Below are 23,840 nucleotides of genomic sequence, written 5' to 3'. Positions count from 1 at the left end.
AGAAAATTAAAAAAAAAAAAAAAAAAAAAAAAAAAAAAAAAAAAAAAAAAAAAAAAAAAAAAAAAAAAAAAAAAAAAAAAGGTTTTCTAATGTAGAGCAAGTTAATCTGTTCACACTAAAATCTCAATATCAAATGCTGCATTTTTGTCCTGCGCATTTATCTTTAATGGAAGAAGAGCAGATGGGGTATAAACTACCAAGAATTGTTGATTATCATTTATATCACTCTCTTGAGGTGCCGCTACACGAGTTCAACTCATGTCCCCAACCGAAAACGCACAAAAAAAAATATAATATTTGTTCATAACTGATAATTTCCATCCTCAAGCAAAGGCAGAAGCTTATATCAGAAACCAGGAACATTGCATTCTGAAGGAGTAAAATATCATCAACTTAAAGTGTACACATTATAAGAGTCAAAGATCGAGAGCAGTAAGCATTGAAAGTACAGACTACAATTTCAAACAAAATGGCATTTTCGCAGGTAAATTGGTGCAGGAATATAACATTGCCAGCACAGGAACAAGCTGATGCAGAACTCTATCTGCAAGAAACATGGAAATTAATTTATGTCTGGTCAACATGAGAAAGTGGGAAAATAACAAATCAATTTTGGGATTCCGAATTCATTATATGGAACTTAAGAAGAGAAACACTTGGGCATTAACCAAACTGTTGGGAACAAAGAGAAAGAGAATATAGGACTAAGGCTCTTGTTCTCTTTTGTTCTCCACCATTATCTCAACCAAATAAAGAATTATAAAAAAGCAAAGAGTAAAGGGGAAAAGGGAGGGGTGGGGGACGAAAATTGAGCTTCATTTGCTTGCTAAAAGATAGTGGGGAAGAAAAATAAATCAGGATTTTGAAGCATCATTTACACTTGAAGAAACAAAAATTTTGATCAATTAAAAACCTAAATTTAAGAAACACATTGACTAAACCTTCACTCACTCAGCCAGCTAAACACAAGTGAATTATTCCAGTTAATATTCATTAATCATGTGCACCTGATTGATAAAGAAAAAAGTTGTTCTTTAGCAAATGACTTAACATGTGCATCCGGTATTTACTCTCTAGTATTCGCTGTAAATCACTATTAATCCCACTACCTGTACCTTAACAAAAGCATACTCGTTTCTTTTCACCCTTTACCATAAAACACAACAGTCACTTATAGGAACATAGGAAAGTAAAAAAAAAAGCGGAGGGAGAGAGAGAGAAAGTGATATGCCATTGTAACTATGGAGGGAAAAAGGTTCAAAATTCTGCATTACATTCAGTGTAATTAGCTCTTCATATTAACTTTAGATATTTGTATAACAAATTAAGATCTAAGACTTAATAATAATATCATCCGTTATGCTACCACAGCTTGTCTTAAACCAAATAAACACATTTCTAATGTCATTTTGAAAGAGAGAGAGAGAGAGAGAGAGAGAGAACTATGCATAGCTGATGCACTTTCTTCTGCATAATGAGCAAAACTTAGGTATACTACCTTAGGTGTTGTATGATTTTAGGTTCCCCAATTGAATACAAACACATGATTATACTTAATTGATCAATTTAGTGTTATCTTTTCCAAAGACAATTAAACTCAACCATGTATTTCATTGGTTTATGCAACCACATGCTTATACTTAATTGTGGAACATAATGTACAACACCTAAGAAATTGTACCTAAATTTTATCCTTACACAATATACCCAAATCAAAGCAAATATCACCATATGATTCCTTGTACTTTAATTAAAGCAGCTTGATCGTAGTTTTTTCAATTCAATCAAAATGTTTAGTAAGGCAAAACCCATGTGACAATAATTTGGGGGGGAAAAAAAAACAACGATAAGCAAACAGATTGTGAAGTGTTAACTACTCAAGTCGAGGTCTTAAGTCAGATAAAAAATATTAAAAAAAAAAAAAAAAAAAACCCCAACAACCAAATCTGAATAACTAAGTAACAATGTATCAAATAATACCGTATGGGTCATGGAAAATTCATTGTTTGAGAGGCTAATTATTTGATAAAATCATAAAAGTAAATAGAGTAATGAATGAGGGAAACAATTACCAAGGCTATGGGGAATAGTAGAGTGGACGCCTGTATTCGTCAAAGTACTGTTCACGATCCACAAACACAATGGCATAGAGAGCGTAGATTATTCCAGGGACGTAACCCAGAATAGTCAGCAACACACAGAGCCAGAACTCAACCTGTAAAGTTTCAAATTTGGAGCTTCAAAACAATGAAAAGCTAAGTACAGATCGAATAGCGAATCATGGAGAGAGAGAGGCGTACGGTGCAGCAACCGTGGCGTAAACAAACGCCCAATGGAGGGAGCAAGATGGCGATCAAGATCTCGCAGAAGATTTCGCAGCGATTTACCATTTTGACAGAGTGAGAGAGTAAGAATGAGAGGGAGAAGGAGAGAGTCAAAGATATTTTATAAGAGATCCACGGACGTGAGCACCGAGGAGAGGGTCTTATAATAATTTTTAAACTTAATGGACAAGAAAACAAATTTATTAATTATAAACAAGATCTGATTTTTTTTTCTTCCCAAGAGATGATAGAGTATCAATTTATGGGTCACTAACCATATGACAATTGTTTTTATCTTATCAAATTATCAATTAATTTTAAGTGTAGGTGAGTTTGAGTTTTATATCTCTTATTTAATAACAAAGTATTAAATAAGATGAGCTAATTAGAACATGAATTAATTTTATGTAGCTTGTTGTTATCCATTGGGTGGGGTCATTCTATTACGGTTTAAGTGTCTGTACTATTTTAGAATCATTGTTAATTTGGTCTTTCATTTTGGTATAAGTCAATTTAATTTTATTGTTTTCAATTTATGGTCAATTTGATTTCTACCACCTTACTAGCAGAATTTGATTTGCAAATTGAAAATAGTGTAGACTAAATTTAATAATAACCCAAAATATAAAGATCAAAATTGTAAATATTTTCAAGTTTTTGTTTTGGGCATGGATATTTTGGCGTGGATATGGCTTCTATAGTTAGCACACCTCACCTGTCAACAAAAGTGTGGGTCACTCATTTTATCTGCTTGCCTTTTTTTGGGGGGAGGGGGAATAAATAAATAATATTCTTCTTTTGACCTTCCATTGTAGATCAAAATTGATTGTTTGATTGAATCCCTTGTGGTTCCAAGTTACTCAAGTTAAGATAAATCATTGCTTTGGCGAGGCAAAAAGATGCACCGATGCCCTCGCTAAATTGGGAACTAAACAATCTTTTGACTTGATGTATTTTAAATTTTCCCTTTGTTGATCTTTTGGATTTTTATTTATCAAACCTTTTGTGGACTCTACTTTAACCGGTTTTGTCTTGAACCTTCTGTTTTATCTATCGCGTAGTTAAATTAATTCTTTTCTATTTTTTTAAAAAAACAAATGCCTGATGGTTTGATTTGTAAAAGCAGTAGGGAACCTTTTATTTTATTTTAATAATTCGATAATTGGAAGTATTAGTTATTAACTTATTATTATTATTATTATTATTATTCATATCGCTCTCTTGAGGCACCACTAAGTCACTAACTATACACAACACAAGTTGTTTAACTCATGTCTCCGACCAAAAACACACACAAAAGTATAATATTTATTTGTAACTGATCTTTTCCATACTGGAGCAATGGCAGTAGCCTATATTACAAAACAGGAAACCAAGTTCAATTACCATAGTTTATTCTCAAAAAAAAAGTTCAATTACCATAGTTGATTCATTGCATGCTGAAAAAGTTACATATCATCAACTTGAAGCATACACAAGATAAGAATCAAAGATCAAGAGCAGTAGGCATTGAAAATAGAGATTATAATGCTAAACAAAATGGAATTTCGCAGATAAATTAGTATGGGAATATAACATCGCCAGCACCGGAGCAAGCTGATGCAGAACTCTTATCTGCAAGAAACATAGAAATTAATTTTACCTGGTCAATAAGAGAATGTAGAAAATATTCAAACACAAAATTTTGTGACTCCAAATTTTAGTATATGAAGCTTGAGAAGAGAAACACAGGTTTGCGTTGATTTTATCCTTGTCAACAAACAATTTGAAATGTCTCGACTTTTTTAAACTCTAATTTGAGCTGAAATCACTTAAACTATTTAATCCCACTACCTTGGCATTAAGGAAAGCATACTCATTTCTTTTCATCCTTAACCTCCTTAACCTCAGAAAACAACTGCCACTTGTAGGAACATAGGCAAGTAAAAAAAAAAAATTAGAGAGAGAGAGAGATGCAATGGTAACTATGACTGGGCTAAACTCCCAAAATGTTTAAAATTACGCGTATGTTTTCACTGCAATTAGCTATTCAACATTAGCCTTAGTCTCAAATAATGTCTTTTATTGAGCCCACATAGTGTATTCCCCTACAGGCTGTAGAGTAATTTTTCACTAAGAAGGATTGTAATATAAAAGAGAGCATTTTAGTTTGAAGATCTCTTGACCCATATACAAAAACCTTTGATTGCGTATTGAATATAGATGCATGTCATTCTTATCCCACAAGCCAAGACCAAATTCTCACATGTCCGTTTCATTATTATACTTCATTATTATTTATTTCATATCGCTCTCTTGAGGCACCACTAAGTCACTAACTATACACAACACAAGTTGTTTAACTCATGTCTCCGACCAAAAACACACACAAAAGTATAATATTTATTTGTAACTGATCTTTTCCATACTGGAGCAATGGCAGTAGCCTATATTACAAAACAGGAAACCAAGTTCAATTACCATAGTTTATTCTCAAAAAAAAGTTCAATTACCATAGTTGATTCATTGCATGCTGAAAAAGTTACATATCATCAACTTGAAGCATACACAAGATAAGAATCAAAGATCAAGAGCAGTAGGCATTGAAATAGAGATTATAATGCTAAACAAAATGGAATTTCGCAGATAAATTAGTATGGGAATATAACATCGCCAGCACCGGAGCAAGCTGATGCAGAACTCTTATCTGCAAGAAACATAGAAATTAATTTTACCTGGTCAATAAGAGAATGTAGAAAATATTCAAACACAAAATTTTGTGACTCCAAATTTTAGTATATGAAGCTTGAGAAGAGAAACACAGGTTTGCGTTGATTTTATCCTTGTCAACAAACAATTTGAAATGTCTCGACTTTTAAACTCTAATTTGAGCTGAAATCACTTAAACTATTTAATCCCACTACCTTGGCATTAAGGAAAGCATACTCATTTCTTTTCATCCTTAACCTCCTTAACCTCAGAAAACAACTGCCACTTGTAGGAACATAGGCAAGTAAAAAAAAAAAATTAGAGAGAGAGAGAGATGCAATGGTAACTATGACTGGGCTAAACTCCCAAAATGTTTAAAATTACGCGTATGTTTTCACTGCAATTAGCTATTCAACATTAGCCTTAGTCTCAAATAATGTCTTTTATTGAGCCCACATAGTGTATTCCCCTACAGGCTGTAGAGTAATTTTTCACTAAGAAGGATTGTAATATAAAAGAGAGCATTTTAGTTTGAAGATCTCTTGACCCATATACAAAAACCTTTGATTGCGTATTGAATATAGATGCATGTCATTCTTATCCCACAAGCCAAGACCAAATTCTCACATGTCCGTTTCATTATTACAACCAGTTTTGTTTTTTTAATGTCAAAGACCAGAAGCTATGCACAAATTACAAATTTATTATTGGATCTGGGTTGTTCTTAACATCAATGGCTATTCATTCTTATATCAACTCTAATTCCATATAAAAAATAATAAAAATAAATAAAAAAATTCAGCTTGTCTTAAAACAAACAGACACATTTTCAATGTCATTGACAAAGAGACCTATGCATAGGAGCCAAATATGGGATGCGTTTGTATAAGTTGTTGCAAAACAGCATTTTAAGTTCAAAATAAACATTTGTAGAAAAGTTATAAGTAGTTGCTGTTGCAAAACATGGGTTTTTAAAATGCACTTTAGGCTTCCAATTGTCCAACCAAACAGACTCATACAGTCATGCAAGATCAAAAAGCCCAGTACTTCCTTACGCACAATATACCCATCACACAATACAAAATTTACAGGGTAACAAATTAAAATCACTATATGCTTCCCTGTGCTTTACTTAAATCAAATTGATCACTATTTTTGCAATTCATTCAACTATTTAGCAAAGCAAAACCATTACGCATGTGAGATTAATTTGAAAAAACAGGGATAAACAGAAAAGATTATATGAAGTGTGAACCGCCCAAGAGTAAAGTCCATGTCTAAAGTCAGATCAAACTAACCCAAAAAAAAAAAAAAAAACCCAATAACCAATCAGATATCCAAATAACTAAGAAACTGCATATTCATTGTTTCAGAGAGTAATTATTTGATAAAAGTGAACAAAGTAATGAGAGAAATAATTACCAGTTCTAAGCGGGAGCGTAAAGAGGACGCCTTTCCTCACTGAAGTACTCATCACGATGTAGAAACACAATGACATAGAGAGCATATATTATTCCAGGGATGTAACCCAGAATAGTCAGCAACACACAGAGCCAGAACTCAACCTGTAATATTTCAGATACATGATATCAAAAAGAGACAAACAAAAAAAGACAATATTTTTATCATGAAGAGAGAAAGGCATACACTGCAGCAACCATGGCGGAGACAAACACCCAAAGGAGGGAGCAAAATGGCGATCAGGATCTCGCAGAATATTTCACACCCATTTGCCATTTCAACAGAGTGACAGTGAGAGAAACAGAGAGAGTAAAATATAGTTAAGGTCTTGGAAGTTTTGATGGACAAGGAAATAGATCAGATACTAAAATCTTTCAGTTTCTTCTTTAGAAGAATCTGATGACTAATTTCAATGACAGAGGCCTTGCTGTAGTGACGTGGGGTCAACTGTTTACAGCTTGGTATGAGTGGAATTAGGAGGAGATAGAATAGAATTTGTAAAGAGTATATATTTTTTATTCTTTCTTTTAGTATATCCTTTCTGTCTTTTAGTCTATTTTTTAATCATAAATTGGGAGGTTGTTAGACCAAAATTAGCAAATTTTAAGGTTAAAAAAGAACTATTTGTTTAGATTTTGGTTGGCAGATTTTCTATTTTCGTACTTTTGGTATATTTTGGTAAATGGTTTGTGAACGATGGCTTTGTCCTCAAATTTGACACTTATCAAACAAAAATAAATAATTCAAAAAGTTACCTTGGTCGACATGGCTTGTGTCCAGTTGCAACACTTTAAAATGTGGATATGTGTTTGTATCTTAATTTGTCTCACTGGATACAAGCTCTTCCTTACTTGGCTTGAGAGGATTTTAACAATGAATATTTTGGATAAATATAACAAGAAATATGAGTTAAATTACAAAAATCTTGACGTCAAATTAGAATACTTGGTGTATTTCAATTTGGTATACTTGGCTCATTGTAAATTGGCATCTTGACAAATTGGCATAGTTTAGTTTATCTGGTATTTTGTAAATGGAAGCTTATCAAGTTATGTTCAATTCAATGACATCTTACTGCTTATTTTTCTACAGCTTTTATGTTCACTGGACTGCTATTGAGGTGTATATGAGTGCAAACAGAGTTACATCTGTTGATAGTTCATATTACTATGGTAACCAAGTTTTGTTATTTTAGTTCATATCTCAAGTACATAGTTAAGCTCATATTACAATAAAAAGTAATAATAATAATAAAATAACTGTGTTTCGTTCTTAATACACGGCTTTGTGCTTAATTCTAAGGTTGTCCACGGGTCGGGCCGGGTTGGTTTTGGACCCAACCCGAACTCGACCCACCGGCATCGGGTGGAGGGGCGGAGGAACCCAAACCGACTGCCGGAAAAATTGGTCGATTCGGTTTCGAGTGATGGTTAGCGTAGGTCGGGCCGGGTCGGTTGCCGGAATTAAAAAAGGCATCAAAATCTTGTTTAAAAAAAAAAAAAAAAAAAAAAAAAGGTCGTTGAAAACTAGAAAACTTGCTGGAAACTGGAAAATTTCATAGGAAACTAGAAAAAATTCGACGGAAACTAGAAAAATCTCACCGAAAATTGGATTTTTTTTATGAAATCTACATTTTTTTGGCTAGAAGTTGCTGGAATTTGGCCGAATATGGCTAAATCCCACCAGATCTAGCCAGATCTAGTCGAGATCTCGCTAGATCTAGTCGAAATCTTGCCAGATCTAGCTTGTTTTTGCAAATTTGGCCAGATTTTTTTGTAGTTTCAGTTGGGTTCGGGTTGCTCGGGTTTTGGAGATGCAAACTCGCCACTCGACCCGCCGGTGTCAGTTTTTGAGAACGGAAACCCGCCGCCAACCGATCGACTGGACCTTCGGTTCTGGCCGGAATTGGGTTAGCGTCGGGCGGTTTGGCCGGGTTGTCGAGCTCTGGTCGAGTCTGGACAGCCCTACTTAATACATAGGAGTACTTACATAACTTTGTATTTCATTAGCATTTCTTAAATACATTATAAAAAGCCTTTGCCTAAATGCAAATGCGTTAATTAGTGCCTTTTTTTTTTTTTTTTTTAAATTCGATAGTTACAATGGAGAACAAGGAAAACTCTAAATATCTTAGTTAGAAACACGAAAAAGTCTAACTAGTTGAGCTACAAGATTCTTGACCGTTAACTAGACCTCTAGGCTATAATACCAATTACAAACGCATTAAGCTAATTACAACTTCTTCACTTAACCATTTTCATTAGCCCTCAAAAGTTCAACCATAAAAACTCCACAAACAACCCATGAGCAATAAATGCCAACAGGAAAAGCTTATCTCAACTTTTCTGTGTAACAACTTACTTATCCAGTGTGTCATTCTTCTGAACAGCATTAGGATTAGCCTTTTTGCACGGTGATAGATTTGAGGATTACACCACTAGAAAAATTGGCAATTATTCCCACTCCACAAGCAAATAAATTGGAAAGCATAAGAAATTTCCAAACAGCAAACAAATTAAGGAAGAAAAGAGACAAATGATGAGATTATTTGTCATGCAACATCATTTTTCTACTATGTCGGTATTGAGATTGTGCAAGATCCCTAAAAGGGATCCAAGGGATGCCTTTTATATTAGTCTATCAATAAGAAGAAGATGGAAAACTCATTCATGAAGCATGTGGTCTATAATTGGGGGAAAAATGTTAAGACCATATAATTTTACATAACTTTCGCCACAATTTGCTATATGTTGAGTTGTGGCCAAAATTGTGTAAAATTATGTGGCATGCCATGGATTACACGTCAAAAGTGATTAAGGAATTTAACTGATTTTTATAAATTACATGTACTATTTTTATTCATACATGTGATTTTTTTTTTAGAGAGTTTCAATCTATGGCACCCGCTTCTGATGAGACCAAGATAGTAATCAGTTTTTAGTGTAGGCGTTGATTGAACCCCAAATCTCTTATATAAGCATCATAGACTTTACCAGTTGGACTAACTGAAACTCAGTTCATACATGTGATTTATTCGGAGATCAAGTTAATTTCTTTTATTTAATGAACATATTAAGATTTATTGTGAATTATTAATCGTTGATTTAAAATCCACACAGTTCCTTAAGTGTATTGCAGTCTAGGTTCAAATCCATTGCAGAGATGAATTAAGGGCTGTCCAATTGCTAAAATATTCAAGTGACATTACTCATACGGTGTCACCAATCCTTATTCCATTTGCATTAGGGTTGTAGCCCTTCCTAAACTAGGAGCCCCATATAAATACCTCTTTTTCTCCTATTCAAAAGAACAACAATCAACAACTTTTTGGGACGCACAAAAACCCATAACCCATATTCGGCCATAGCAGCAAACTTATCTCTGCCATCTTCTTTTCCACCCTAAAAATACTACCATTTTCCTCTCATTCAATCAAAAAGAGACCCCACCAAAAACACCCAAAAAGCTCTCCTCCCTTAGCCAGAAAAATCCTTCCTGTTTGCCATTTTTACAGTCCTCCTACAAGAGTACAACCCCAAACTTAACGACCTCAACCTCTCAAAGAAAACCCAAAATCCCAGCCACATACCAACCCAATCTCTTTATTGGGCCCAACCTGATATAGAAACTCAACAAACCCCACTCCCTCAACAATCAATAAGCTCAAACCGAAACTGAGTATAAGCCCACACCTGTTAGGCCCCTCTAAAAAAAAGCTATCTCAAGCTCGAAACCACCAGGCCACTCTCAATCCGAATTTATACAACAATTAAAACCCAAGCTCACACTCATCCTAAGCCCAACCTATTTCTCTCTTGTTTAATAAATTTTGGCTCACACCTCCCTTAAGCTTAGTAAATGAGTAAATCTTGTCTCTAGCCCACACATAAATAAAATAAAATAAGCCTAACAAACAACCAAACTCCAAGCTCAAGCCCACATCAACATTAAACATAATTCCAAGAACACATAACTGAATACAATCTTACTAAATTAATTCGGTGGAAATCAATGTTGAATGACGGTAATTCTTGAAAATAGTCTTGTGGGGGCTTTTTATAATCTTTTTTGCCTTAGAGTCCAGTACAATCTAACTGAATTCTTCGTGAACTTCTTTTATATCCTTGATTCTTTTTAAAAAGATTGTAGTGTCATCCAACCTCCCTTGCATAACCAAAAGGCACCTCACCAATTTAAAACGCTCAAACAACTTAGTTGCAATAACTTAGCTGCAATAAGTTAGTTGCAATGCGTTAAGAGATTTCATGATTTTAATAGTTAGACCCAATCTTTTGTTGATTTTCATCAATTTTTATGTGGTTGGCTAAATTTAATTGATTTTTAATAGAAATCTAATCATGTGATTGGATTAATTTTGAAGCTATGTTTAAGATCATCAAATTCCATTTAATTCATCTACTCATGGGTAAAATATGGGCTTGAATTGAATGGGTTATCACTACTGATAAGATCCACAACGATTTGTCTGAGCACCTCCTAATGATGATAGTGTTTTCACTGATCTATCTGAGTAGTTGAAGGAAACTATTGTGGCATCGAAAGAAATCAATCGGGAGCCTGTTGATTACGTTGCTCTTTACTCCGGGGTAATGGCCATGGCATCGGAGGGTTATAGTGAAAATATATATGCTTGCAACTACATTTGATCATTTGTGTGAAAATAAGAAGGCAGCCAGGAGATTTTTGGCAAAGAATGTTAAGCTTTGGAAGCTTTGGATGAATAGTTCTTTTTTACTCAACTCTAATGACTCTGTTTGGTGTTGATTGGTTATGATAGGATATTTTTGTGATGGTGCCATTTTTTACTATTTGCCTCTGATGGTACCATTTATGTGGCAAATATGTATTAATTATAAACATCAGTTGGTATAAGTAGGGTATGTATGTATTACTAACCTTGAACTTCTGATGGTGGTATCTATATTTTGTGGACTGTTATGCTCCGAGGTATAACAGTTATGTACCTTGATTGTAGGATGTAGTATTTTGCGGACTTGGGATGATACAATGGCCCAAGTCATGTATCTTTAGTGTAGGCGTGGTTGGTACATGTGTAACGTTCAAGTACCTGTTGTAGTTATCATTTTTGTAGACCATGGAGGTTTACCTCCAATGGTGAATGTTACATTTATGTACTTATGATCTATATATTATGAAAATATTATTTGGATGTTTACCTCTATATGTTAATTTGGGTGTGTAATGCATATTTGCAAGCTTATAGGAAGGATCAAATTCACTATTATTTTACATGTCATATATTTTTGTAATTTTTATGAACAAACCAAATATGGGAAAATATATACTGCAAAAAATATTTCCGTCCATGACAAACACCTAAAATCATTTTCTGTCATATTTTCCGCAGCGCAACCAAACACATAAAAATCCATTTACATAGAGCCAAACACAGCCTTAAAACTGTAATTAAAGTGTTATTTTCCTTTTACTAAATGGTACAGTTTGTAAACAAGATCGGCTTGACCCTACATCACAAATATGAATATTAGTTACAAGTTACAGCAAAAACAAACTGAAACTAAATACCTAATTAATTCTAACAGCTAACCACTTTTGACTCACAATTGCAGCTTTCGACTCCCCTTCAAAAATCACCTCAGTATGGCCTATTTGCCGAGCTACGAACATTGTCCATCTGATGGCAAGAGATTCAGCAACTTCTAGATCAACTATCTACGCATATCACAATAGCAGAAATATTTCATATAACCTTTTTTAAAGGATTTTATAGTCAACGAAAAATAATTTACAAGATAACCACATTTTACATGCAAATGAATACTTAAACATGAGAAAATATTTTACTTCAAAACAAATAAAACCTAAAGTCACATTCGTGGGTAAGCAAACACTTGAGAGACCGAACTCACTTATTTAATTAGGGTTTACCCAACAAGTTTAAATCAATTTCGAGTTGATAGTGGGTTCCATGCCTTGAACCATGATTATGTCGGGCATCAATTTAAGGGGATTTGAATGGTCGAAACTGACCAACCGAAGTAGGCTAAATCTAGGTTGTGATGCCCATTACCACCGCCGTAGAAGGGTAGGCTATGGTCATGGGAGGCTAAATCTAACGTCGTTGTGGCTCCACACGTGTGTTGTGGTCCCTTCCCTTGTCTTTCATGCATTGTTATACTTCTCCTTCCTTGTCAACATCGCTTTGCTTTCTCACTCGACATAAACAGTCAACAATTCGAAGTGAAATTGTAGTCGGAGACAGAATATCATTAACTTTTCGATATAAATTCGTTCAAGCTTATTAAATCCTAATCTCATCAAATCATATGACAAATTGAGCATCAATTGACCCAAACCCGACCCATGCTCAGTCTTACCTCATTACTAGTAAACAATTGCCTTTTTTCGCTCAAGAAAATGATATTTTTAAATATAATTAATAATAATAATAATAACAATCTAAAATTCGGAACCAAACCGACATATGTTGTTATCCATGTATCGCATGAATCGCATCCCATCCCAAATCTTGTCACCCAACTTTTACCCAATATTCTATTCCTTTTTTATTTTTTATTTTTGATAAACACCCTATATTCTATTCCATCACAAACCTTGTTACCTAAGTTTATTGTCCCTACTATAAAACCTTTACGTCACGTAGTCTTTTTAACCCTATTTTCATAATCATATGTCTTCTCAGAAGTATCTGTTCATGAGACTTTACGTAATGGTTAAGGTTGCAACGCTTTTATTCTTCCCACTTTATTTACTTTCCCATTAATTACTCTCACATCCAGTTACAACATATTACATGCCCTTCCTCCATAGCCAGACCTCAAAATCCTAAAATTTCAATTCTGATCTCTCTTTCTATCTCTCCCTCTGTCTGCAATTACGTGGAGTTCGTGTTCCTATCCGTTGATAACTGACTTCCAACGTACATAGCTCTCCCATATATTCTTCCAACATCAGCTACTTCATGGAGCATGCATTGAACGGTCCGTAAACATATCAATCCTTTTTATCATATGTTCTATTTTTTGGTTGCTGAGAAATTAAAACAAAAGGAAAAGTACTCAAAGTTTTACTTTATTTTATTTACGTTTTGTGCTCTTTTTTTTAAAAAAAAAATTTAATTTCGAAGCATGGAATGAAAATTGTTTTGTCAATTTCAGCTTTTACAGGAGAGCAAGAATTGTTTACTTTTTAAATAATGTGGTAATTTCTATGAGCTTCAGTTTACCCAAAAAAAAAATCAGAGTTTTAACTTTACCACATTAAATGGTTTCATTTGTTTTTTTATTTTTTCGACTTTTTCCCGGGAACCAAACAGATCGTTATTACCTACCACCTCACAAATTTATTGATTTTGAGCTGCTCCTGTATGTATATGTTGTCAGCTGGTCTTTCAAGCATCAGTCTCCGACCAAACTCAGGGCTAAAGAAAAATCCAAACGACATCCGAGAAGCGATGACGCAGCAGCGAGAGCTTGATATGTTTCCGGAAGCGGAAGTGGCATCTGATGCTAAGCCTAAGTCAGATGTTACTAAGAACAAGATGGTCAGTCATCAATATCTCATACTATATATATATATATATAGCTACTATTACATTATTTGAGTTTTTTTTTTTTTTTTAAAGATTATATACACTTTACTAGTATTTAGTGAAACTCTGCATGATTTTTATTTGTTCAGGGTAATTCTCGAGGACACACACTTTCATGCCCAATTTCACTTATGAGATTGACTACGACGCTCCGTTTTATTTGTTTTAAAGTGATTATTCTCAGACATAAAATTACATGTAAAAAACTTTACATATGTAAGATATTTTTTTAATGTTTAGTATGATAAGTAAAAATTTTCAAACAAATTATCAAAATCGATGGCTCAACACGGAAGTTGTTAGTGCCACAAGTCCTGTGACTGGACCACTGGAACCAACAGTTAGAGTGGTGACTCCGGCAATTGGACTACCAGCAATCACCATCTGAGGGGTATCTTTGGTGACCGGACCGCTAATATTGGTCAACAAAATGATGCATTTACCAGACCTCTAACATCAGTTGCAGTTGCAGTGCAGCGTCTCTAGCCATCAAATTGCGGGCACCGGTCGCTAATGAGGCGTATCTTGCCACCGGTTCGCTTCGGCCATTAGACCAGTGACCTAGCGACCAAATGGGGGAGGGGAAGCTACCTTGTGTGTTTTGGAGAGTGTATTACCAATTTTTTAAAGATAAAAAATTTTACAACTTTTACTAAGGATTTTACTGTTAACAGAAAATATTTACAAATTTGACTATATTTTACCTACAAATAAATTCTTAAAAATAAAAAAAAAAATATTTTGCTTCAAAATAAACGTAGTATAAATGGTAGATACTTTCTGTTAATCACTGTTTATATTTATTTGTTGGGCTCTTCGGATTTGGCTTGAGTCTGTGTATTGAACTTAATACAATGCCACCATGTGTCCAATATTTCATATCGGGTCCAATGAACATGACCGCACTGGACCAAATGATGGACTAGTTGAGCAAGTTATAAAATTAGAGTGTGAAATTGGTGTATCGGTTGGTTGGGTCCTTAAAAGTATGGATTGGGACGCTCGCTACAGTACTGTCTGTTTTGCATAACTTTTTTTTTTCATCTAAGTTTCTTATTTGCTTATATATTCTCATTTTTTTAGGTACAATTTGATCAGCCTTTGACAAATAATCCGGAGAACAGTCAGGTGCCCAGAAACCAATTGTCGCCCCCGTTCAGAAGAAAAAAAGTAAATAAACTTTCAGCACTTCACATTACTTTAATGAAATTAGTACATCTATATCTTGAGGTCGTGAGTTTAACATTGGGCAACCTCTCAAGATTTAAAGGATAGATATATGATCTTAGATTCACCTTCTTTTCTTTGATTGGCTGAATTGAGACTTATTAGCATGTATGTATGTACGTGATGCTTGAATGTAAACATGCACGGATATAAGCATGATTGTATCATATTATATGTGTGTATAACACACGCTTATGATCAGAAATAAGTTGATATCGATGCCAAGAATATAGGAAAAGGTCAAATTAAGTTGGTATTGAATTATTGATGCCAATAATAATAAGCAAGTGTTTTTAATTTCATTGCTTACATCCATGACCCATCCATTACTTCTGATAGGAAATAAACTCTGTTATACTATATATTAAACAGCTTTAGAATGGGTATTTTTGGTCTTGTGTCTGAATTAAATTTCAAACTTTAATTTTGAAGTTATGTGTCCGAATTAGTTGGATGTCATGTGCATCGGAGGGCATGCAATTTATTTTTTACCTCTTTTTTTTGGGTGATTTTTACATCAAAATTATGCCTGTGTATTTGCAGCTTTCCCTTGGCATTACTTCAAACACGGTTGAGTTTAATTGTTGTTGTTATTGTTGTTTTAAATTATCAGGGAGGGCCTCTAGTCAAATCCAACTTACCAGCTAGAAGGGGAAATCTCTCCGAATACGATCGTCTGTTGAAAACAACAGCGGATAGGTAATATTTTAAAATATCATAGTTGTGCTGCTTCTATAGGAGTTATGATTCTTATGCGTTGATTAGCTCTTTGATTTCCTTTAGTTATGTGAAATTATGAATAGATCAATAGTTAATGTGGATTGTTGACTGTGAGCCTTGTTAGCCTTTTCAAGTTTTAACAATCCAAATCTTGAATTTCATGATGCTGTCAGAAAAATGCAAGTAGCAGAAAATACAAAATTTGATAAACGCCAACCAAAAAAATCTATCAAACATGATCGTTGATTCCACATTAGCACAACATACAAATAAAAGGCTACATCACCAATTTACAAGGACATCACTCCCCCTACTTCATTTTCTTACCTACTTCATTTTCTTATCAATATGGGAGTAACACTCTTCATATATGTTAGGATCATATTTTCTATGTAATTGGCTAATCATTTGACCAAACACACTTTGCTTGTAATTGAGTAGATTTAAGTTGGGTTTAATGTATCAAGTAGTATGTTGTTTAAACATATCAAGTGGTATCATTAAAGATATAAAGGTCAATCCAAAAAATGAATGAAGCAAAATTGTTTCATTAAATCTCGACACTAGCTCAACAGATGCTGCTATTTAAGATTAATAAAGAAGCTCGACACAAGCTTGATCTACGATTTTAGAGATCTCATATATGAAACTCGGCCCATGATGATTTGAATGATTAGGATTTTTCTTCTTACAACCTTAGTCATATATAAGACTTAAAAATAAGTCATTATACACGAAAACAGAGACCTAGAACATATATACTCTGTGAAAAGTTTCTGCATTTGTGTGCTTTAGAGTATTGTAATCAAGTGCTTCCTAATCTTCATCGTTTATGAAGTGAAAAACTTTGTAACCAACAACAATCAATCAAGTTGCTAGAGTTAGTTACAGATTGTGGATTTGTGCAACAGAGGAAAGAAGTCTGCTACATGATTAAGTTCAATTGTGTATTGAAGCAAATATTCAATTGTAGGTTGGTATATTGGGATAGGCCAGGGTAGTGATAAGATTTTTCATACTTGTAACTGCTTGATTATTGATTAGTGGATTTTTGGGAGTGATGACTTTAAATTCACCCAACAGGGTTTTTGCTTTGCAAGAAGTTTTCCTCATTTGTTAACAAATCATCGTATCTATTTAATTTCTGTTGCATATAGTTTATTTGGTGATTTGTTAGTGCTTCGACGATTTGCATGTAATTTGACCTAATTAATCAAATTAGGTAATTGAATTAATTAACCGGTGTCAATATTTCTTAACCCAACAATACATATACATACATACATACATATATATATATATATATATTAAAATTGCATCTCCTTATTTTTATTTTAATTAATGTAGGAGTTCAAAATCAATTAAGAAATCTCTAAATTTTATTCATCTTGTGGCTAGGCTTAACAAAATAATGTTTATGCAGGTGAATATGTGATGCTGAATACTATTTTCTATTCCAATGCAGGATAATGAACAAGCGTACCCCAACTATGTTTGATCTGCGACAAGATCACCCAATTTACAGTGGGATTAAATCAGCTGAAACCTTAGTGGTTAAGCACCCCCCTCCCTTGTTTATTTTTTATTTTTAAGTTTCATTAATTTACACATTCATAGCCAAAGTTAGAAACATGGTTTCTTTGACTTGCAATACAGGGGACTATTTCACTGATATATAACAAGGCTGTGATGGAACCAGCATATTGTCACCTGTACGCTCTTCTGTGCCGCGATCTTAGTCTACATCTCCCACCTTTCCCGTCTGATGAACCTGATAGTGAAGAAATTACTTTGAAGAAAGTCCTACTGAATCAATGCCAGGAGACATTTGAGCGTGCTGACGAACTGGGGGAAGAATTAAGCCATATGACTGCTCCGGAGCAAAAGATGGAGCGCCGGGTTAGAGAAAGAATGCTCAAGCTTCGTTTTCTTGGAAACATCCGTTTACTTGGAGAGCTTTATAAGCAGAAGATGGTAACCAAAAAAATCGTTCATGACATTGTTCAGGTTCCATTTGAACTTCCTTTCTCTGTTCTGTGGTTGGAGCCATTCACTGTTCATATATAGCTTTATTTTAGAATATCTTGCATGTTATTTATATTGCTCATGTCACTTGTATACGTGAAACAGAAGCTACTAGAACCACCTCAGGAAAACGTGGAAGCTGTATGTCAGTTACTTAACACTATTGGTAAGAAGCTTGACCGCAAAAAATCGCGGGCTTTAACTGATATATACTTTAGCCGATTGAAGGAACTGAGCACAAACCCGCAATTGGCCCCTCGACTGAGTTCCATGATTCGTGACATTCTTGATTTGAGAGAAAACAACTGGGTTCCCAGAGGTGAAGAGGTACAGATCGATACGAATGTCATCTTTGTTTTTGAAAGAAAACATTGTGTGATATCATATGTCTGTGCAATGTGCATGCATGGGTTTGGCTTGGATTATCTAACCATCTCTTTACTACCTTGCTTTTCCAGGTTAAACCCAAATTCATCCCTGAAATACACTCAGAATCGCAGAATCAAGGGAACACCAGCCAAGGGAAATTCATCCCCACGATAAAAAAAGCTGCAATGTTGAGTAATCTTCAGAGAAAAACAGTCTCTCTTATTGAGGAATATTTCACTATCAGACTTTTGGACGAAGCGCTTCAGTGTGTGAAGGAACTAAATTCTCCAGATTACCACCCGGAGGTTGTCAAGGTAGCTATTTCCCTCGGACTAGAGAAAAGTCCACCCTGTGTTGAACCAGTTGTGAAGCTTCTTGAGTATCTGTTTGCAGAGAAAGTTCTTGCAGATGGAGACATAGAGCTTGGATGTTTACTTTATGGCTCAATGCTGGATGATGTTAGTCTTGATGTACCCAAAGCACCAAATGGTTTTGGTGAAATTATTGGGAAACTAGTTTTGGTTGGGGTCTTGGATTTTACAGTGGCGAATAAGGTGGTTAAGAAGGTGGAAGATGAACGGTTGCAGAAAGCAATATTTGATGGAGTAGAGCTGATTGTTAATTCAACTTCGTCTGGATAGAGTGTTTTGGAATCACAATTAAGCATCTGATGATGACTGATATTTTGTGTAATTGTAAATGAATTAAACTGTTATAAACACAGGTTGAACTTGGTAAAAAGTTTGTTTATCTAGATTTTCCAGATTACCACCCGGAGGTTGTCAAGGTAGCTATTTCCCTCGGACTAGAGAAAAGTCCACCCTGTGTTGAACCAGTTGTGAAGCTTCTTGAGTATCTGTTTGCAGAGAAAGTTCTTGCAGATGGAGACATAGAGCTTGGATGTTTACTTTATGGCTCAATGCTGGATGATGTTAGTCTTGATGTACCCAAAGCACCAAATGGTTTTGGTGAAATTATTGGGAAACTAGTTTTGGTTGGGGTCTTGGATTTTACAGTGGCGAATAAGGTGGTTAAGAAGGTGGAAGATGAACGGTTGCAGAAAGCAATATTTGATGGAGTAGAGCTGATTGTTAATTCAACTTCGTCTGGATAGAGTGTTTTGGAATCACAATTAAGCATCTGATGATGACTGATATTTTGTGTAATTGTAAATGAATTAAACTGTTATAAACACAGGTTGAACTTGGTAAAAAGTTTGTTTATCTAGATTTCATACAGGCTTTTAAGATTGGATTGCGTGAGTTTGTAAATAAACTCATCAAAGATCAACTTTTTATTATTTGTTATTTATAGATAATATAAATAGTCTATTTTTTAATAAAAAATAGTGTATATATTTTAATAATATATGGTTAGTGAATCTAATTTTTATAAATTTATAAACAAAATTCATTCTATCTAAATAACTCAAACATTATAATTTCAACTATAGTTTAATTATACATTATGAGAATAGGTTTGTGGACCGGTAAAAAAAATTAGTTGTTCTGTTTATTATATATGAGAAAATAATAGGTTAATTGCATAACTCATAAACAAGCTCAAGTTTATTTCAACCAAAAAAAAAAAAAAGAAAAGAATCAAAATTAAACATATTATTAAGTTTGGTGATGAACTTGAGCTCAACTCATGTTTAATATAAAATTAAATAAGCAATTCTAAATTTGTAATATATGGTTAGGCTCAATTTGTTTACAATCCAACTAGTAAATAGTCCTAATGTAATACTTCGCATAAGTACATTGAGGTGACAAATTTGCCAAGCCTTATGGGCTTGACATGCCTCGCCCCATCCCAAATTTCGTTTTATTGGAGAAGGTTGTGGTAACATTATATTTTAATGGATTAATGAATGATAAAATGTGCATTCCTTCAAATCCCTTCTATATTCAATGTGTTTCCTTTTAAGATAATCCAAGTACAATAGTTACCATATTAGAACTCACCATCTTATAAATATGTCAATCCCCATATCTTGTCACTAATATTAATTTTTGTGCCAAATTAGGCTTGGTTTGAGTTTGGGTTGCTTATTTGGTTTTGGAGGGTGTTAGGTGGCAATGCATACAACGCTAATATTCATTTTGGGCCTTATTGTGTCGAGTCTAAATCTTTTATATCATTTTTTATGCTCTATTATATGTTTTACGAAAAAAAAAAAAAACTTGTCACATGTACACCTGATTAATTAAATTCTAATTATATTCATTTCACATTTTAATTACCCAAAATAAATTAAAAACCCAGTACATCCCCATGACCACCAACCTTCACTAGCACCATTAACAAGAGGCTAGTGGCACCACCAGTCATGCTACAATCCATGACCAACCACCACTTTAATTTGACAAACCATCTGTTTTCCACTTCATCATTCTCAAACCCACCACCACCAATTTCAACCGAACAACAAATACCCACAACAAATCCTTAGTAACCCTTTAGTATAAATATGACGATGATTACAATGGATTTTGTATATATTTCTCTATCTGTCTTTCAATTTGAATACGCTTTTGAATACGAATTTGATGGGATTTTTTCTTTGTGGAACTGCGATGGATTAAAAAAAAAATTATCTTTAGTTTAATAATAATAATAATAATAATAATGTTGGAAATTTAGACCCCTTAAACACACAGATTGCGTAGCCTAGATTAATTAGCCAAGTTGTTACTTAGTCAAATTAAGCAATTCTAGGTTAAAACAATCCAAACAATCATATCAAGAATATAAAGCAGCGGAAAATAAATAACACAAGATATGATCACCCAGGAAACCACACGGTAAAACCTGGGGAGGATTTGACCCACCGATCCTCAAGGTTAACCTGAATTCACTATGAAAGAATTGAAGTTCTTACAGAAGGACTACAAGCTCCCCGCTCGACTTCCTAATGCTACCCACCAGTAAAACTTCCTGACACGACCACGCGCAGGCTCCGAATCCACGGACTACTTCTTTCTTGAATTCTTCAATCAGCTACAAGCTCCCCGCTTGCTTTTCTTTTAATTCAATGGTTGCAACTATATGATTTCAAGATGTTGAAATAATCTCTACCTTAAAACCCTAAGTTTATGTGAAGGAAAGCTCCTCAAGGATCTCACAAGAGATTCACATAAACCGCAAATATGAGCAACAAAGACTTAGAGAGGTTTGGGTACAAAACCCTAAAAATAAAAGGAGGCACAAGAGGCACTCTAATCTCCCTCATCAGAAGTCCCAAAAACGTTCTAGGGTTTTCCTTATATATAGAAGTGTTTTACTTGAACCCAAGACGTTTAAATAGAGTTTGGCTGAACTGGAACTCTGCAGAAAAATAAATCTTACGTGGTTCGATCGATCGAGTCTAATTTTCGATCGATCGAGCCTTACAGATTTAGTCCAATAAATCTGCAACTCACTCGATTCCAGTTTTACAAATAATAACAACTTTGAGCAAGCCTAAACAAGACTAAACAATTGTTTTGATCATGGTTTGCCAACATTAAACATTAGAGTTCTAAATACATAAAATCCTAAATCTTTAGAACCTAACAATCTCCCCCTTTGGCAATCCGTGACAAAACACAAACTAAAAGCTCAAAGTTTACAAAGTAAAAGCCCATTACAAAAATAATGCTTATAACAACAAATCCAATCTTAACTACTATCCATCAGTTGCAAGTGTAGACAGCAGCTCAATTGAATCAACCTGTATATTTCCTAAACACTCAACAAACGCATAAACGCATGTGTGGAAAAAATACAAGTAAACCAAAATTAAATTCTTGACTTACAAAAACACAAAACAAAGACATATATCATGAAGAACTCATAAATATAAATCAATGAGCAGTGAACAAGAAACAGAATAAAAACATAAGTAAACTAACTCTCCCCTAAGTTAGATACAACAAAAAGTTTTTATTTTCTTCCCTTTTAAAAATAATTTCAACTCCCCCTAAACAGGACAAACATGATTCCATAAATCAATAATTTCTCCCCATTTTTTGTCACGTATTGATAAAGACAACTCGTACAAAGAGTAAACAGTCAACATACGCAATAAAGGATAGAGAAATAGAGAATCAAGGGGAACACAAAACAATTCAACTCTATAGAAAATAGAGACAGCTCCCCCTATGAATAACACAGGTAAAAAAAAACTTTTCTCCCCCTATAAAAATAGGAAAAACAAAACAAGTTGCTGGAAAAACAGTTTGGGGAAAATAAAGGAGGGGGGGAATCAGCAGCAGCAGCAGCATCACCAACAGGATCAGGTACATCCTCACCAGCAGGACCAAAGTGAAAAACTCACAAACCAATAGTTAAAAACTAAGGTGAGGATACACATGAAGAAAAATATTCTCTTTTCAATAGAATGCAAACATGGCACTATGTGACCCATAAACAGTTGCATGAGTAGAGAAAATATTTGCACATTGATTATCTATCATATCTCTTAAGAAAAAATTTTCTACAATTCATACATAAAAATAGCATATACTAGAAAGTACGTAAGTCAAAAATTAATCAATCAATTTTTAGATCAAGTTGAGTACCAATTTAGCAAAGTGTATGCATGCTATGTATGAAAACAATGAGAGATATGACTGCAAACTGCAAAATGGATACAGAAATCAATGCAATGCATGTGAATCCTAAACACAACCAAGGGAGACTGCAAGTTAGCACAAAAATCAATAGAATAAAATTCTATATGATGCATGAAACAATTACAATGCCATGATGCATGTACTAATGTAGTGAGCGATTAAGTTCAATTGAGATTAAATTGACAAAATTGTTTGAGCATAGAGTTTCTAACAAAAACCCAAAATTTGAAAATCACTTGTTGAATTTTTAAACAAATTGATGAATTGAGCATCACATAACACAACTCATAGATATAATGCTTAATTCATCAATACAACAAGCCAATTTCATCAAATTCAACTCAATTTCACAAAGCCCCAATTCGGATCAAGAACAAACCCTTTTTAAAAACCTGATTCGCGACTTTGATTGATCGAAAAATACATTCGATCGATCAAATGAAACGGTCATTTTTAAACAAATTAAAGCACTTTTTCGAGATCGAAAAACACACTGGATCGATCGAATTGGGCAGAGACTCACTAAATTTGAGAAAAATCACAGTTTTGAAAGAGCAGAAANGGAATGATGAGAGAGGAGAGAGAAATTAAAACTAATAAAGTATGAGTAGCAACTAGTTACTGTTGCTAGTTGCTAAATTTTTGCTATAACACCTCTAATGTAGTATATTTTTTTGGTGTTGAGAGTCTTAAAATAGCTTTTTAGTGGTTTTGCAAATTACAATATTCAATGTGAATACTCTTACCCAAGTTTTACCCAATATCCCATTCCATCCCAAACCTGGGGATATT

The 23,840-nt window shown here is 34.1% G+C and overlaps 4 protein-coding genes across 4 annotated transcripts; 2 read left to right on the top strand and 2 right to left on the bottom strand.

The window, feature by feature from the left end:
- Positions 1 to 341: 341 nt before the first annotated feature.
- On the bottom strand, positions 342 to 2,481 carry LOC112025830 (UPF0057 membrane protein At4g30660). Its single transcript, XM_065775846.1, has 3 exons — positions 2,301 to 2,481; positions 2,073 to 2,215; positions 342 to 544 (listed from the first exon to the last, which is right to left on the bottom strand). Exons 1-2 carry the CDS (start codon positions 2,388 to 2,390, stop codon positions 2,078 to 2,080), a joined length of 228 nt encoding a protein of 75 aa, XP_065631918.1. The 5' UTR covers positions 2,391 to 2,481; the 3' UTR covers positions 342 to 544; positions 2,073 to 2,077.
- Positions 2,482 to 4,803: 2,322 nt separating this feature from the next.
- On the bottom strand, positions 4,804 to 6,950 carry LOC112025135 (UPF0057 membrane protein At4g30660). Its single transcript, XM_024057798.2, has 3 exons — positions 6,660 to 6,950; positions 6,435 to 6,577; positions 4,804 to 5,010 (listed from the first exon to the last, which is right to left on the bottom strand). The coding sequence occupies exons 1-2, from the start codon at positions 6,747 to 6,749 to the stop codon at positions 6,440 to 6,442; spliced, it is 228 nt and encodes a 75-aa protein (XP_023913566.1). The 5' UTR covers positions 6,750 to 6,950; the 3' UTR covers positions 4,804 to 5,010; positions 6,435 to 6,439.
- A 6,252-nt stretch (positions 6,951 to 13,202) lies between these two features.
- Positions 13,203 to 19,183, top strand: LOC112025137 (eukaryotic translation initiation factor). The gene is made up of 8 exons (XM_024057799.2): positions 13,203 to 13,477; positions 13,880 to 14,040; positions 15,172 to 15,258; positions 15,929 to 16,014; positions 17,501 to 17,588; positions 17,692 to 18,042; positions 18,166 to 18,387; positions 18,519 to 19,183. The coding sequence occupies exons 1-8, from the start codon at positions 13,459 to 13,461 to the stop codon at positions 19,068 to 19,070; spliced, it is 1,566 nt and encodes a 521-aa protein (XP_023913567.2). The 5' UTR covers positions 13,203 to 13,458; the 3' UTR covers positions 19,071 to 19,183.
- Positions 19,103 to 19,543, top strand: LOC136068536 (eukaryotic translation initiation factor-like). Its single transcript, XM_065775825.1, has 2 exons — positions 19,103 to 19,118; positions 19,185 to 19,543. The coding sequence occupies exons 1-2, from the start codon at positions 19,103 to 19,105 to the stop codon at positions 19,541 to 19,543; spliced, it is 375 nt and encodes a 124-aa protein (XP_065631897.1).
- The last annotated feature ends 4,297 nt before the right edge of the window (positions 19,544 to 23,840 follow it).

Source organism: Quercus suber, unplaced genomic scaffold (assembly GCF_002906115.3).
Source record: "Quercus suber isolate HL8 unplaced genomic scaffold, Cork oak 2.0 scaffold_120, whole genome shotgun sequence".
Lineage (NCBI taxonomy): Eukaryota > Viridiplantae > Streptophyta > Magnoliopsida > Fagales > Fagaceae > Quercus > Quercus suber.
This window is presented reverse-complemented; position numbering and strand designations above follow the sequence as displayed.